The following is a 15414-nucleotide window of genomic DNA, read 5'->3' as shown; positions in this document are numbered from 1 at the left end:
TTATCTTAACTACTGAACTATTGATATTTTTGTGCCTTTTAACTATTTTGTCAATACATGCCAGTGGCATGTGCACTTTTTGAAGGGCAGGGGCAAAAGGGGCAGATACAGCACGTTCCTGCCACTGAAGGTGTTAAGTTTTAGTGTTTTGGGGCACTATGGCATGCATTTTCACCTCTTGAGAGGCAGTTTATCATGTTCCAACCAGTCAAGGAGGCAGTTTAGTGTGTGTTTTTCTGCCAATGAGGACTCTTGTGTGTTTTGCCAATCAGGGAGTTGTTTAGCCCACGTTTTTGCCCCCAAGGGAACACTGTGTAAAATTTTGGCTCCCAAATATGGAGAAAATGAAGCTTCAACTGATGATTCATTTTGAGTTATTTTAGGTGTAATTTTGAAGGAAAAATCTCTCTTGTCTGTCGATATTGTGAGAATATTTGCCGTGAATTTCTGAATCACCCCCTCACACGATTTCTATGTCGTGGGGTGTGTACTCCTATCTTTTCTCAAGGTCAGTACCTTCGCCATCACGATGAAGGAAGAAATAGTTCCTCCTGTACCTGAAGCAGCTTCCACAGAGCTCGAGGGAGCTCGAGCTGTGAGGAACACGCGATTTGAACGTCACGAGCTGTGACGTGTCGTATAAAGCAGTCAGTCGTAGTAGGATGAGTGAGTCGCTGGAGAGCAGAGCACAGAGTCTTGGCTGACTAACGGCCGGAGCACTGAGATAGAGAGGAGGGCGCTTTAAAATGCTGTGAAGCGGGTTTTCTTCTGGTACATTCATTTCAGAAACGGGGGGATTTATTTCAAAACTGAAGACATCTTGAAAGCACAATGGCACGAGGAGAAGGCGCCGAGCAGTACGCGGCGAGTTTACTGTCAGTGAAACCTATAAATACAGAAATCAAGGCGGCAAAGGTAAGAGGCAGCGGTTACATTTAAAATTTTGGGATTTTGTTTGAATGAAGTGTGAGGGGAACTACAAAGGCGCCTAAATTGAAGGCAACGTAAGATAAAATGTGGCCGTTACTTCCTTCAGCACTCTAAACGCCCCCTTGCCTGTCGTCGATATTTAAATTTCCGTTGTCCGCCTGTCCTTGGGCAGCTGCTCACAGGGCAGATATACCGGTTTTAAAGGGGCCGCTGTGTGGCCTCATTACAGCTGATACATTGGTCAAATTTGTTTTAACAGCATCGCTCCGTCAAATATAGCGGCTTTAGTGATGACAGATGTGCAGCAGGGAGGTGACGTGTTAGCCTACTGCTGCTCCAGAGCTGAAGCATGAATCATCCTTTGGTTTGAGAGCAGAAGATGAAATCTATGTTTAACAGTTCTCAGCAGCATTTTGGCTATAACTCTGAAACACTCAAACCAAGACTTGCATATGTATTCAGAAAATCTGGGAGCTTTCAGTAACTCATTTTTGTTGCAGATGTTTGGTTTGTGTTTCAGTCGTTGGCATTAAAGTTTTATTTGAGAACCTTACACGATCCTTCACACAAAAAAAAACTCAGATCATTTCACCTTTACAGATTAGTTGAAGGATTTATAATGTATGATTAAAGCTTTGAGGGGTTTCCCCGCCTGTCATCAGGTTTCCTCTAACATTAAAAATAGTTTGTCTTAATGCAGCTTGAGTTTTATTTTAACCCTCTTCCATCATGGATCAGGACTGACGTGTTGGAGAAGAGCATATTGTAAATTCCCCATAAGCGCTCAGGTGATGCTGATTTTCATGTCATGATGTGCTGTCCTCCTTTGACAAAAGCAGCGGACTCTAGGGCTCAGATGATTGGCCGTGGCTGTGGGATGTGATAAGTCGAAAGACTGTCTGCTGACTGTTGGTTGTTCAGCATGAAATGTCACACCTCAGCCAACATCCTATTTCTAGAGCCAATAGCAGCGCTGGGCGCTGTGTGATGCAGAGTGAGAGTGTGCACTACAATAACCTCATAGTTTTACACATCGCACCACATCATCAGAGGGGATTTGCCTCTAATCTGACATTCTAAGCCATGGGGTGAGCAACTTGAGCCAATCTCAAGCCCTTGTGTTTGCAGGTTGTTTAACACAGTATCACTTTTACTGGGGATTTTTCACAGAGGGCTGGATGAGGGAAGTTCAAGCAGAAAAACAGGGATTAACAAACCCAAGTCTACAGAGGGGAGCTGAAGATAATAACCTCCTTGCGCACCACCGCCTACATCATGTAACCTTAAATCCTAGCTCCTGTGGGGATAGCATGTCTGTATCAACAGATCCATAAACTCACTGCATAAAATCTCTTTCTCCTCCTCATTTCCAGCCAAAGGACCGGAGAAATCGACTGACTGTCTGGAGCAAACTGTGCTATGCCATTGGTGGAGCTCCCTATCAAATCACAGGCAGCGCTCTGGGCTTCTTCCTTCAGATCTACCTGCTCGATGTGGCGCAGGTGACTAAAATTAGACACATAAAACCACTGTGGAATGAATCATTTATTCATCAGGAACGAGATACCACACATGGCAGGATAAAATTCTGTTTATTCATTCACATATGATCCGTTTGTCTTCATATGTCAGACACACACTCCCCTATTTCCCCTCTGTTCTTCACGGGTCAAAATACTGATTATCTCAAAGAGCAGAGTTAGTGTACGCTCTTCTCAGCCTCGGATCGCTTTAACAGTTTCCCCCTGCAGCTGCTGGTCAAGCGCATTAGCTTCACCTCCTGCTGCTTTTCTTTGTTACTCAATTAACAAATCAGACCCCTCCACTATACACTGAAAACTTAAGAAAAGACCTCCCAGCTCGAGAAATGAGATAAGAGAGGCTTTGAATGGTCTGTTTTTCCTAAACAAACAATACAGTCGGGTGTTGTACTCCAAGCCTCAAATTGTCTCCATAACCTCATTGTGTGTGTGTTCTTTTTTCAGTCATTCTCTCGCAGCACCATATGAGGTAGTGTTTGGCGTCCTCTTTGTTTCAGCTTCATGCCTCACTCTCCTTTTCCACTCTCGCCCTTCAGCTGGATCCCTCCCATGCCTCAGTCATTCTGTTCGTGGGCCGGGCATGGGACGCTATCACCGACCCCACAGTGGGTTTCCTGGTGAGCCGGAGCAGATGGACCAGAATCGGTCGCATGATGCCGTGGTAGGTGTCTGAATGTCTCTGGAGCACGTTACTTCAGTCCAGGTTCACAAAGCAAAGAGGGTAAACCAGTGATGGTTTCTGAATATGGGTAGATATTCAGCTGAGTGAGGAAATCGAGGCAAATGTACCAACTGAACCCAGCTCAAGAGCAGTTGGCAGTAACCATGGCAACAGTGCTGAAGCGATGACAGAGGATGTATAGGGGAATTTGGTCCAGCTGAATATGCATGTGTGCATCAGAAATCACTTTTCTAGAGCTCAAACAGCAGCTACAGCATAAACACAAGTTTGATTTTTGTCCACAAGTTTGATTTTAATAAAAATGTCTTAGCAGCAGGGAAAGTTACCGAATCAGGTACTTTTAGAATAGAATAAAACAGAAATGAATATACTTTATTTTTCCCTGAGTATGAATTCAGGAGTCACAGCATCAATAAAAGAAAACAAAAGTAAGAAAGTGTATCGTGCAAAAACGTCTGTGGTAGGGAGTACCAATTCACGCAAAATCAAACAGTACCTTGTTTAAGCACCTAAACGCATCCTTGTGACTGTGAGGGAGTGGACGAGTAGGCTATTTTCCATGCTGGACATGAACCCAGCATTGCAAGTTTACCTACTGAGAATAAATATGTTAAACTGAAAAACTTAAGATTTCATTACTAAGCTAACTAATATTCATTACCACTTAAACCCATAAAAGAAACAAAAATTGTTACTGTGAAGTACAGATATCGATCGCCAGCTACGGATTTCAGTACCGTATTGTTTCAAATGTGAAAGGTACCATCCCTACTCAGCAGTGAGTATAACAGCTGGTAAAGCTCTTCTAACTGTAGCTGAATAGCTCTAAGAGGTCCTCTTCTCCTCTGCGTTCATTGATTCTCAGCTGTGTTTCCTGCATTGATTGTGAATAAGAGAGGATGTATTTCCTGTGACGTGACCTCTTTGTGGTGCAGAGCTGATTTGAAGCCTCTGGTTTGGTGCTGAGGTTGTTATGATGCTTTTTCAGATGAGGGATAATCATTTTTTTAAAAAAGAGAATAGATCTTGAGAGTCATGAGGTGATGTCCAAGTTAGACCAAGTTATCTTAGCTGCACCAAGGCTCATTCATTCATTCATTCATTCATTCATAATCAATTTAAAAAGCAGCTGCAGGGACTTTCTTGTCTATGGGGCCAACAATGTTTCATGTAAACACCTGCACATAGACTGTGGATAAATGAGATGGCAGCAAAAAAACAACACCCATACCTGCTAATGTAGTCCATTTAATCACTGCTTACAAATCAATGAAGTAACGCCAGAACTGTGCTAAACTCACAAAACTTGTATCTCAAACCAAGGTATCTGATGTTTGAAAGTGGCAGAGTCACCCAAAGTGATAGATTAACCTCACCTACTGATCCTGACTGAGAGTATAAAGTGGGAACTTGTGCATGTGATACTCTGGCTACCAGCCTGCAATCTGTGAACAGTTTGTCTTTACTCTTGATGAAGAAACAAAAAAGGAAATAATAATTTGGTTTCCTTTTGGGGTATTTTATCTTGAGAAGTAAAATGCTGATCAGGAAGTTCGAGAAGGTGCAGGTTGGAAAATTCAAATGATCTGCTGAGTTACAGGACGTCCGCTGACCAAATTTACCCTCAGAGATCGTCGGGCCAGGTGGAGCTGACAGTTGAGCATGTGGAGAGTCAGCTTGTAAAGAAAGATGACCTTCACATTCAGCTGGCAGATTGAGATGTGTGTGTATGAGGAGGGAAGAGGGAAAAGTCCTTGTTAGAAATATCTAGTGCTGGAATTCTCATTGCTGACAGCTGCTATGATATAACTTGCTGAGGAACAGATCTAAATATTTAACGGGCTTATTTCCCATGTGAAGTCACGATGATATCTTGAGGACCGTGGGTGTTTGAGTCAGAAATGCCGGCTGTGTGCTGCATGAGCGGAGGGGGAGGGGGGAATCTACCGGCTTCTGCTGCGATTGGTCCAACCCACAACACACCATGAGCCTCAAACCAATGGGGGTGTGTCCATTTCTGTGTGTGTTTGAGTTCCTAGGCTGTGTGTGTGCGTGTGTGTGTGTGAGAGAGAGAGGGGGGTTTCACAGTAGCAGAAAGAGGTTACCTTGGGTTAAGAGGCATGCCCGCTAGAAATAATGGAGGTCATTGTTTAATTGCAACATGTACATGATCCTCTCCGAAGCTTGTCCAATGGAAGAGAAGGAAGCAGCTGTTAGAAAAGAACATACAGACATCTGTATGTCTATATAATTTTTTCATACTGCTGCTGACGATGTTGAATTTCCCAAGCATAAAGAAACTGTAACTAGAAACCTGGGAACATGTTTGCTTGTCTTCTTGTTTTCAGTCTGTCTGTGAATAAAAATAGTGAGTTTTCTTCAAGGTTATGTTCTGTGTTAAAGCGGCAAATGTGACTCATGAGGAATCTGTCCACCCAGCTTCGTCTGTGTGTCTTACAGTCAAAGCTGAACTCTTTCTCCGGCCCTCATTAACCCATTTCACACATTGGATCAAATCAGGAGGGGCTTTCTGTCTTATTTCCCCTGTGTGTCTCATAAAAAGGGGGGCAGAGGGGTTTCACATGACCACATGTGAGCGCACATGTGTCAGATTGAATAATAGATTGTCCCTGCGTTCAGTCAGAGGCTCTTGGTGATGGGCTACATTTATCTATCTTACATCGAGGCCAAAACATGGAATTGCATCATGGGGATTTCAGCCAGTGTAGGTCATAACTACACTCTTCATCAGCAGTCTTCAAGCTAGCAGCTTAGCCACAGCTTATTGTCTGCTCAGTCAATAACAAATTTCAATCAAAAATTTCCAGGATCATAAATTTCAGACACCCTCATGGATTCTTTCTAAATGAAACAACAAACCAAACCTGCAAAGACATTTTTGTCCTTAAAACAAAAAAAGCGGCAAGTGTTGCTGAAACTACAGAATATTTTGGGTTATTGTATTGGAAGTATTTCTTATTTCTCATCAGACTCATTTCATTGCTTCTTGTTACAGTTCAGTTGGGTTGGGTAGGTGCTGAGAAAACATTACCTGTACAGTGTCTCTGCTTTGCCTGCAGCTGTGGGGATTGTGTTTGCAGCAGTTAGAAGCTTGTGTAAATATCAAACAGAGTGCTCATCAAGCCGAAACCTCCAGTCATGAGAAATGAAACTGTGAGGAAGTGCTAAAAACTGAAATGCATTGGGTGTCAGCTTGAGGTTAGCTCCAGAAGTACCAAATGCTCGCCAAGCCCAAAAAAAAAGATGATTTTTGGAATCAGGGAGACCTCTTTTTGTGATTCGGTAATTCAGGAGATGTTTAGGTCATAAATTTGTCCATTCAAAGGAAAAGCTCACTTGACTGACAGACCTGTAGCTGAGAGTGAGGAGGCTAAAGCCTGCCTCTTGAGTTGGTTTAACATTGGCTACATCATTAACCCAGTTGTGCAAGACCATGTTAACACCGTAAACTCTTTTTAAAAACAAAATATGCTCATATTACGTTTTTTAAACCAAAAAATCACCCCATGGGATACTCCTTTTCTAACCCAAATAATGTTCGTTAGGAATCTTGGTCATTTGAGTACTGGAAGTCTGCCATGCTGTTGCTGCTGTTGTTGCTAAGGATACAGTAGGAAAAAGCGGAAAGGTCGCGCATCGTGTTGTGATGTTTGTGCGCCGACATTTTGTCCGTTTGTGCTGTTTTGATGGGGATACCACATAAAAGGGAGTAACCCAGTTTGCTAACGCATGTAAATGGGTTATTCTGAATGTTTCAGAAACTGTAATATTGACCTTAACCCAAATATTGTTTGCTGTCAATATGGCTTCTGACTTCAAAAGGCTTCAGAACTCTGTATCAAAAACAGATGGGTGACATCACAACACTATGTCCATTTATCATACAATCCATGGTGCCAGTTTTTTTTTTTGACATCCTTTTTTCACATTAAGTTTCTGAACCAGCTCCTGAGTCCACAGTCAGCTGGAGGGCACACACAGCTTAGAGAAAGGCTGCTCAGACTGAGCAGGGTGAGAGCAGGGTGAGCCAATGGGGCCACACGGTCAGGTCAGCCCACAATGTCTCCGTCTTCAGCCCAGACTGAGCTCTTTTTCTGCACAAAGCTCTAACAAGGCTGATTAAAGAGATTATACAAGAAGAGTAAGGGAAAAGAGGGAAAATACAGTAACAGTTGGCAGGAATCAATAAGCACAGTCTTTAGCAGTGGGACACAGTAGGCTGTAGACTTTGGGCAGCAGTAAGTGAAACCCCATCCTAGAGACTTGACATGAAAGAGCCCCATTCTCTGTACCGTCTCCTGATCAATTTCATCATGAGAAGTGTTTGATATTGATATTTAAGTTCTTCTTAACTCTCCTCCATCCCTCCCTGTCTCCCCAGGATCCTTCTGTCCACTCCGTTTGCAGTGCTAACCTACTTCCTGATCTGGTACGTGCCCCCCTTTGAGCAGGGGAAGGTGGTCTGGTACCTGATCTTTTACTGCCTCTTCCAGTCGATGCAGACGGTCAGTATCACACTTTGACACTTGCTCTGTTCCTTTTGTCCCACTGTCAACAGCAGCCTAACTTTGTGTTTGTGTCTGTTCACAGTGCTTCCATGTGCCATATTCAGCCCTCACCATGTTCATCAGCAGTGATCAGAAGGAGCGGGACTCCGCCACTGCTTACCGTACGTCAGAGCTGTGTGTTCATCATAAGTTATCACACTCTCTGCTGTGGCCTGTGTGCTCACTCTGAACTTGTGTGTTGCTCTCAGGTATGATGGTGGAAGTGCTGGGTACAGTTCTGGGCACTGCAATCCAGGGACAGATCGTGGGGGGGTCCTCAAATTGTCCTGATGAGCTTACATCTAGCAGTAACTTGACCAATATCAACCCATCTAATGTAACGCTGGATGAGACGGTGAGTGTTTGTAGCTTTGCTTGGAGATGTATGAGTTTTACTTATTAGTCAATAAAGGAGGTAAATCTACAAGTCGGTCTTTTGTGTCTTTAGAAACAAGCTTACCTGATTGCATCAGGGGTCATCTGCATCATCTACGTCCTCTGCGCTGCAGTCTTGTTTGTCGGTGTAAAGGAGCAAAAAGGTATGAATTCAAAAAGAGATGATGGGTGTGAACTGTATAATGTGCAAAGTTGAGCTCTGAATATGAGATTTACGACTTAACAAGGAGTCAGACTTAACTTAGAATTCTGATCACTTTGAACTCTACTTGACAAAATCAATCACTTGGAGTCAAACCTTCTGGATTAAAAAGGAAGTCATTTAAAAAATATTTGAAAGTATTTAAGATTTAGTTAATGCTTGCAAAATGTATTATTTCTTCTACTGTATCAGTCTGTATCTGCTGTCCCTGGGAGACATTTCGTCTTGTCTTAAATGTTTCAAAATGTGAAAGCCACAGACGCTAAATATCATTCAAAGATACAAAAATGCAGCCGGATGACGCAAACAGGAACTTTGTGTCTCATCACACTAACATTGTGCTGTGTTTGTTTCTTATTTTTTAACAGCTGTCTTAACCGTTGTCCTTGTTTCCTTTGTGTTTGCCTACAGAGAGTGGGAGGAAAAAAACGGAGCCCCTCAGCTTCGGTCAGGGCCTGTGGCTGGTGATGAGCCATGGACCGTACATCAAGCTGGTCATCGGATTCCTCTTCACTTCTCTCGCCTTTATGGTACTAATTGGCTGTTTTATCAGCCTCCTATCAAATACAGCTCTTATTTCACAGATAAGAATGAGTCAACAAATCAGTTAGCTTAGCATTAAGACAAGTGGCAAGATAAAATCATTAGCTTAGCTCTTTTTCAGAGATAAAGACACACATGTATTTTTATAACAGGTGTGAGTGTGTACCCTGAAGGCCAAACTGTTTGTCTGTTTCTGTGGTTTGTACAAAGATGTAACTTCTTTATTTGATGTTTTATAGCTGCTGGAGGGGAACTTTGCTCTTTTTATCACCTACGCTCTTGGCCATCGGAAAGACTACCAGAACATTCTCCTGGTCATCATGGTGAGTGTTTCTATTTCCTGCTGAATGACCCTTAAACCTCTCGTAAACACTGTGATCAGTTTGAGATTTAAGAGGACAGCAGAGCAGCAGAAAACCGTCCATGTAGCACAGAGTGAACTCCATCTTTGTCGTGTTTCCTGTCCATGCTCTGCGGTCTTTCCGCACGTGAAGCGACACATGGCACAGGGGCTGAAAGGGCAGATTTTCAGGGTGAGGGGAGATGTTGTTTGGGCTCCTGGGAACCTATCGCCCTGTCACACACTCACCAGGGTTCGCAGGGAATGGAGGGAGAGACAGGCACACAGTGGAGCTTTTGTTGCCCTGGTGATCTGTCACTGCCACCATGGGAACTTCCACTATTAGCAGGTCTCCCTGTTTCATCCTCCTGCCCACTCTCTGCTCCGGTGCCTCCCGCTGATTAGGAGTGGAAAGAGTTTTGGCCACGTTGTGTCATACTGGGAGAGGTGGTAGTGCAGGCGGAGAGGAGATTTTTCTCCATGTTTCCTCAGGTTGAGGTTGTAAAGTTTGTGCTTGTTCTTGTGTGGTCATTTGACATCAGTTGACCAAGTTTGGCCTTGAGGTCAAAGGTCATCTGCCCCTCTAGGATACCCCCTAAAGTCAAGACCACACAAAGCATATTGTGCCTGTGTTGTGTCCAGAATAACATCCTGCTAATTTGGTGACACAATATGTTGATGATCTGAGACATTTTGACGAAATCCCTAAATCCAGTATTCTGAGAATTATTCTTTCCTTTGGATTCTTTTCAGTGCAATCCAAAAAACAAAACTGGATTTTCTGATCTAATCTGATTTTTTTTTTTTTAATTATTATTTTTTGTCAAGCTGCACATCCATTTTCAAGATTTATTCTAGTCTGATTGTTGAAAAAAATCAATCAGATCACTTAAAAACCAATTACTTGTTAATTGTAAAGGGTTTTTGTCTTTTGGTTTCGAAGCCTTAAATTAAAAAAAAAAAGAAAGAAAAATAACCATTAAATAAGTATTTCTTAATTTTGAATAATTTTTTTGTCTTTTTTTCCCCCTAAAATAAAGATTGTACATGTTTAAATATAAATGGTAAATACTTCTAGGATTGAAGATCCTTTTTCTTTTTGTTATTATTTTTTTTAAGTCCCACTTCTTTTTTTATTTCACTTTGTAACAGGAGTTGTACATTTTTCTGCAACAATATTACAGTAGGAAAAAAATGAAATATTCTTGTTAAGAGCAGAGCGCCACTTTCCAGATGATTTCAAGTATCTGTCTCTATTATTTGCTCTAATCTGGTTATACAGATAAATGTGTTAAATAAACATCATCATAATTTTGTCACACTTCTTTTCCTTTGCAGTTATCTGGGACTCTAACCATCCCGTGGTGGCAGTGGTTTCTGACTCGCTTTGGGAAAAAAACAGCAAGTTACTGCGGTATCTCGGTACGTGAAATAGAGCTTTATTGTTAGTACAACAAACGCCTTCATTCAAGGACGTGCTGTTATGCAACCACTCACATGCATTCACATACTTCTCCCTCTGTAGTGGGCTATACCCTTCATGATCCTGATCGTGAGCATCCAGAGCAACTTGGTCATCTCTTACCTGGTCTCAGTGGCGGCAGGAGTGAGCGTGGCTGCAGCTTTCCTGCTGCCTTGGTGAGTTTATGTGACAAGTATAATCCTGGATCTCAGAGTGGATTTTCTTTGATTATGTTCTGAGTTCGCCTTTTAATATTACGTGTGCTTTTTCAGGTCGATGCTTCCTGATGTGGTTGACGACTTCAAGGTGAATAACCCGGGGATCCACGGCCATGAAGCGCTCTTCTACTCTTTCTATGTTTTCTTCATCAAGTTTGCCTCTGGAGTCTCCCTGGGTGTCTCCACCCTCAGCTTGAAGTAAGCGAACTGATCCCTTTTTCTTTAATGCACCCATCTTATTTCATCTCATGTGCCTGCATATTTCACCCGTTATCATCCCTAATCTGTTCTCATCCCTCAGTTCATGTCTGTACAGCCTTAATCTGTAACGCTATTTAGATAAGCTCCTCATTACAGCTCATCAGTCCAGCAGTCATGTGGTGTGAAATCACATAATCTTCCACTAACTGTACTCGCAGCTCAAGTTTTTCTCCGTCTATCTGCATTTTTTCTCAGATTTGCGGGCTACGTGACTGGGTCTTGCACACAACCTGAGGCGGTCAGTTTAACCCTGAAGGTGCTGGTTTCTCCGGTGCCTGTGGTTCTTATTATTGTTGGACTCTTGATACTTAAAACTTACCCAATCGATGAGGAGAGGAGGCAGGGCAACCGCAAACTGCTGCAGGAAATGCTGTAAGTGGAATCTACATGCAAATAAGCACTGCAAACAGAAGTGTAGCTTGTTTTAATAACCATTTGACAAAGAAAATACTTTTTATCGCAATAATTAGTCATCCGTGACCACAGCAAATAAACCAGTGGGTTTTTAATTCTGTTCTGCTTTCTCTACCTGAGTTTGATTCAATAGAAACTTAAAAAAAAAAAAAAACAGTTTTACTCTGATGTTGGCCCCTTTTCCACCTGTGTGGACAAGCCAAGTCTTTTGTGTCTGACCCCTGGCTCTTCTCCCGTCCTCCACAGGGACTCGGAGGCTGATTCAGAGTCTGAAACTTCAGCTCTGGGGAGCAGCGTTTAGCAGTGTGCACAAGCCAACCCCGGCTGCTTCATGTGTTTGCACAAACTATTGAGGGACAAACCACTGAGTGTCTGGACAAACAGAGGAGGGACCACAGACCAGCACTGCTGCTCCAACAAGCTCCCTCTGGTGGATCACACAGGTTTACATCACCCCCTAGTGGCCTGTCTGTGTCATAACTTGTGTTCAACTATTTTCTGTTGTCCTTTACTTGCAGCTGTGTTCCAGTTAAAACTGCGTTTAAAAATACTTCATATAAAGCACAAAGTTTGAAGATCTCCATGATGTGTCATCATGTTGCAGATTAGAGCCAAAATGGAGGGTTAGTTTCTGTTTTTCTTCTTTTCTAAAAGCACAGCACTGGGATCTGTTTGCACTTAACCTGGATGGATACAATCACTAAACTGACAGTAAAACCGGCTCACCTTATCACTCAGAGGAAGTTAAGACAGAGGTTTGTAATCATTGAAGCTGTAGTCAAGGATTTCTCCAAAGATGAATTGTTTACAGAGATGTTCCTGTAGCCGTCTGATCCGTTATTGACTTAGATGGTTCTCAGTGCCTCCTTCATTGCTTTTGTGCTGTGCATTGTGGGAAATGAGCCTTCATACATGTTTACCATATCTGCAGTGTGCACACACTGAACGTCTTGAAGTGGGACACAGCTGGTGATTTGTGGTTTTGTCGAAGAAGTTTTCATCGGCCAGTTTAGGAGCTCAGACCTTCACTCGTGCAGACTGGAGTTTGGTGTTACCTCTGATGTTTACATGCTGTAAAGTGTCCGCCCTGATTGCCAAAGGGCTTACCAGCACTACTTTTGAAGCTGTACAGAGCTGTGCTATTTCTACTCTGAATTTGATGGAGCTGATTCCTGCAGATGGTTTTATGAAGGAAATAACTTGAAGTGTACTTGAATCTCCTGAGGGTGGAAAGATGTACTGTATGTGGGCTGAATCACTGCCTTACACACACATATCTTCTGTAAATAGTTGCTTTGAGATTTTCTCAAATTTCTTTTTTCTTCTTCCTCAGAGAAGAGTTTTCATCACATCTTTATGTGCTCTAACATTTCAGCCACTCACTACGATGCTAAAAGGACATTTCTGAATGTGCTTTTATATCGACTTCAGTATGTCACAGAGCACACTCTCACTTCCTGAGAGGAAGGAAAGGCTTTATTTAACTATTTATTTAACTATTGAAGGGATTACTTATGAAGGCACATGTGTATAATACTGTATAAACATTGGCTGGTTGTTGGTTGAACGTCAAACATCAAAACGTTTCTTTTTCTGAGAAAAGTCTGATGAGCTGCTGCGGTGTGATAAACCAGCTGTCTTTACAGAAGTGACTCAAACAGCAGCTCTATTATTATAAATTATACATTTATCCTCTCTTTATGTGACTTGATTCAAACCCAGATGATCATATATCCTTATGCTTAAGTTATTAAGATAAAAATGTAATATATTTCCTCATGGCTGACATTGTTTTGGTTCTGAAGTTGCACTAGATGAAGAATATCCCATCTGTCCCTGGTGTTAATAAGCTGCTGTGTGTATAAATATGTAAATATTTTTCTAAGTTGGACCTTGATGAGCAGTGTACTGTATAAATCAATGAAGTGATGAACTGGTGTAGTATATTTTTAATTTTATGGATGTGAATAAAGTTTGTCGATAAAAAAAAGCTCTGATCTCATCACATTATTTAAACCATTAGCCCCAGCCTTTAAAGACGTCATGTAGAGAGGTCTGTTTAACTCATATATGGAGTCAACTTGAGTTATCACTACAGCCTGGTTTCACTGAAAGAGCGATCCAAACCTTAACAAACACATCATGTCAGTAAAGCAGTTCAAACTCAGTGCTCATGGCAGCATCAGGAGTTTTTTTTTAACAACTTCTGACTGACTATGAAGCACATTTATTCTAATGCAGTGCACTGAAACTACTGCAAGCTCATTTTTTTTGTTCCTGAGAAATTAATAACAGATGCTAATACAGGGTGTCTGCGGGGTCTTAAAAAGTATTAAAAGTTGATGAATCAATTTTGGGAAAACTAAGGCCCTTAAAAAGTATTAAAAAGTCTTAATTGTGGTTTTATGAGGTATTAAATTTTATAGGTATTCAAGCTTTGACTCAAAAAATATCCCTGAATATTTATTTTCCTCCTTGCAACTGTCCCCTGATTGGGACATTAAATGCTCTGCTGATAAAGTTCTAAAATAGAAAAGAATAGAGTTACTTTATTAATCCTATACTGGAAAATTGTTGTGCTAACAGCAGAAATTGATGGAGTCAGTAGAAAAAAAAACTGAAAAAGAATAAAATAAAATAAATACATAAAGACTCTAGTTACAATACAATATAACAATAAGGACTGTGAGCGGTATATACACCAGCTATAAATTAATGTCACTTCTAGTTTCAAAAAGAGAAATTAAATACAACATTACAACAAATAACATAATATCAGACACATGTCCTAAATTTTACAAATGGTTAAATAATTTCTCATTCTTTTCCGCAAGTTGGCCTTGAATAACTGCTGTTTCTTGTTGTGGGAGTGTCAATAAACCTTTAGTTTCTGCCTCAGCTTACATCATTTCTGTAAAAATGTAAACTACAACTGTTAAAAAGTGGATGCCAACAACAACTGAAAGTTGCAATAAAGTCTTAAAACTTTTTGAAAAGCTTTTGAAAAAGTTTTGAAAAGGTATTGAAATCAACCTCAGGATTTTAGCATATACCCTGTAATAGGGGAGAATGGGGCTGTACTCTTCATCAAAACATCCTTAGATAGTCTTTCCTACATTCAATTAAAACTTAAGATGTTGGCTTGGCTAACAAACAGGTAATTAACTACCACAGACACTGACTGACTGTGACAACCAACCCCAACACAGGGATGGTTCTCACACATTGTGGGGTTGTTTGTTACAACGTTACTTCATTAGGAAAAATCTATTGTTTAAAAAAAGTAAGAAGACAAATACGACACTTTATGCATTTTAACACGAAATGAGAGAGGAATATGAACAGGAAACAACGCTTTAGCTATTGTATTGAACATGTACATATGTGGCAACTAACTTCACCTGGAATTTCTTGCTTAGCATCAAGGTTAACAGCCAGTTAGCTAGCACATAATCTTATCTATAGTTTCCCCATCAAACGTTTGAGGGTAACAGTTGTTTTGTTGTAAACTCATTGTGTAAAAGCCTAAAATAAAAGAAGCTAAATGTTTACAATTTGACATTAAAAGCACAAAATTTCGTCTTACCTTAAGTTCAGCAGTTTTACTCCACAGAGGAATATGAGTGTGCTCTCATTCCAGTTTTGGGAGTTTCCATACCACAATCTGAGAGACAGCGCCCTCTGCTGGCGAGATATAATGAATGCAACCCTATTAGCTGCTTTCATATTACATTAATTTTTAAAACTGCAGCCCACAGGCCCGTCACTGCACAATCATTGAGAAACAAACACCGAGCTTACCACATTTGTATCCTTTCTCACAGCTCCTCTCTGTCTCTGGGCTCTGTCACCACGCA

The 15414-nt window shown here is 41.4% G+C and overlaps 1 protein-coding gene across 1 annotated transcript; it reads left to right on the top strand.

Moving 5' to 3' along the window:
* Window positions 1-556: 556 nt before the first annotated feature.
* On the top strand, window positions 557-13531 carry mfsd2aa (MFSD2 lysolipid transporter A, lysophospholipid a). The gene is made up of 14 exons (XM_074692642.1): window positions 557-915; window positions 2304-2432; window positions 3008-3132; window positions 7556-7679; window positions 7765-7843; window positions 7931-8076; window positions 8170-8260; window positions 8731-8849; window positions 9102-9185; window positions 10541-10624; window positions 10728-10840; window positions 10937-11080; window positions 11339-11515; window positions 11804-13531. Exons 1-14 carry the CDS (start codon window positions 832-834, stop codon window positions 11856-11858), a joined length of 1554 nt encoding a protein of 517 aa, XP_074548743.1. The 5' UTR covers window positions 557-831; the 3' UTR covers window positions 11859-13531.
* Window positions 13532-15414: the final 1883 nt, after the last annotated feature.

This window comes from Halichoeres trimaculatus, unplaced genomic scaffold, assembly GCF_033239565.1.
Source record: "Halichoeres trimaculatus isolate MK-OKI-2021-1 unplaced genomic scaffold, fHalTri1.1 fHalTri1_scaffold_17, whole genome shotgun sequence".
NCBI lineage: Eukaryota > Metazoa > Chordata > Actinopteri > Labriformes > Labridae > Halichoeres > Halichoeres trimaculatus.
Note: the sequence above shows the minus strand (reverse complement) of the source record. Positions and strands in the feature narration are given on the sequence as shown.

What these genes read in the sequence shown, in the direction of transcription:
- mfsd2aa (XM_074692642.1), top strand. Translation starts at nt 832, where the DNA reads ATGGCACGAGGAGAAGGCGCCGAGCAGTACGCGGCGAGTTTACTGTCA. An exon ending in GGACTCCGCCACTGCTTACC is followed by an intron (nt 7,844 to 7,930) that starts GTACGTCAGAGC and finishes TGTTGCTCTCAG; the next exon opens with GTATGATGGTGGAAGTGCTG. An exon ending in AAACTGCTGCAGGAAATGCT is followed by an intron (nt 11,516 to 11,803) that starts GTAAGTGGAATC and finishes CGTCCTCCACAG; the next exon opens with GGACTCGGAGGCTGATTCAG.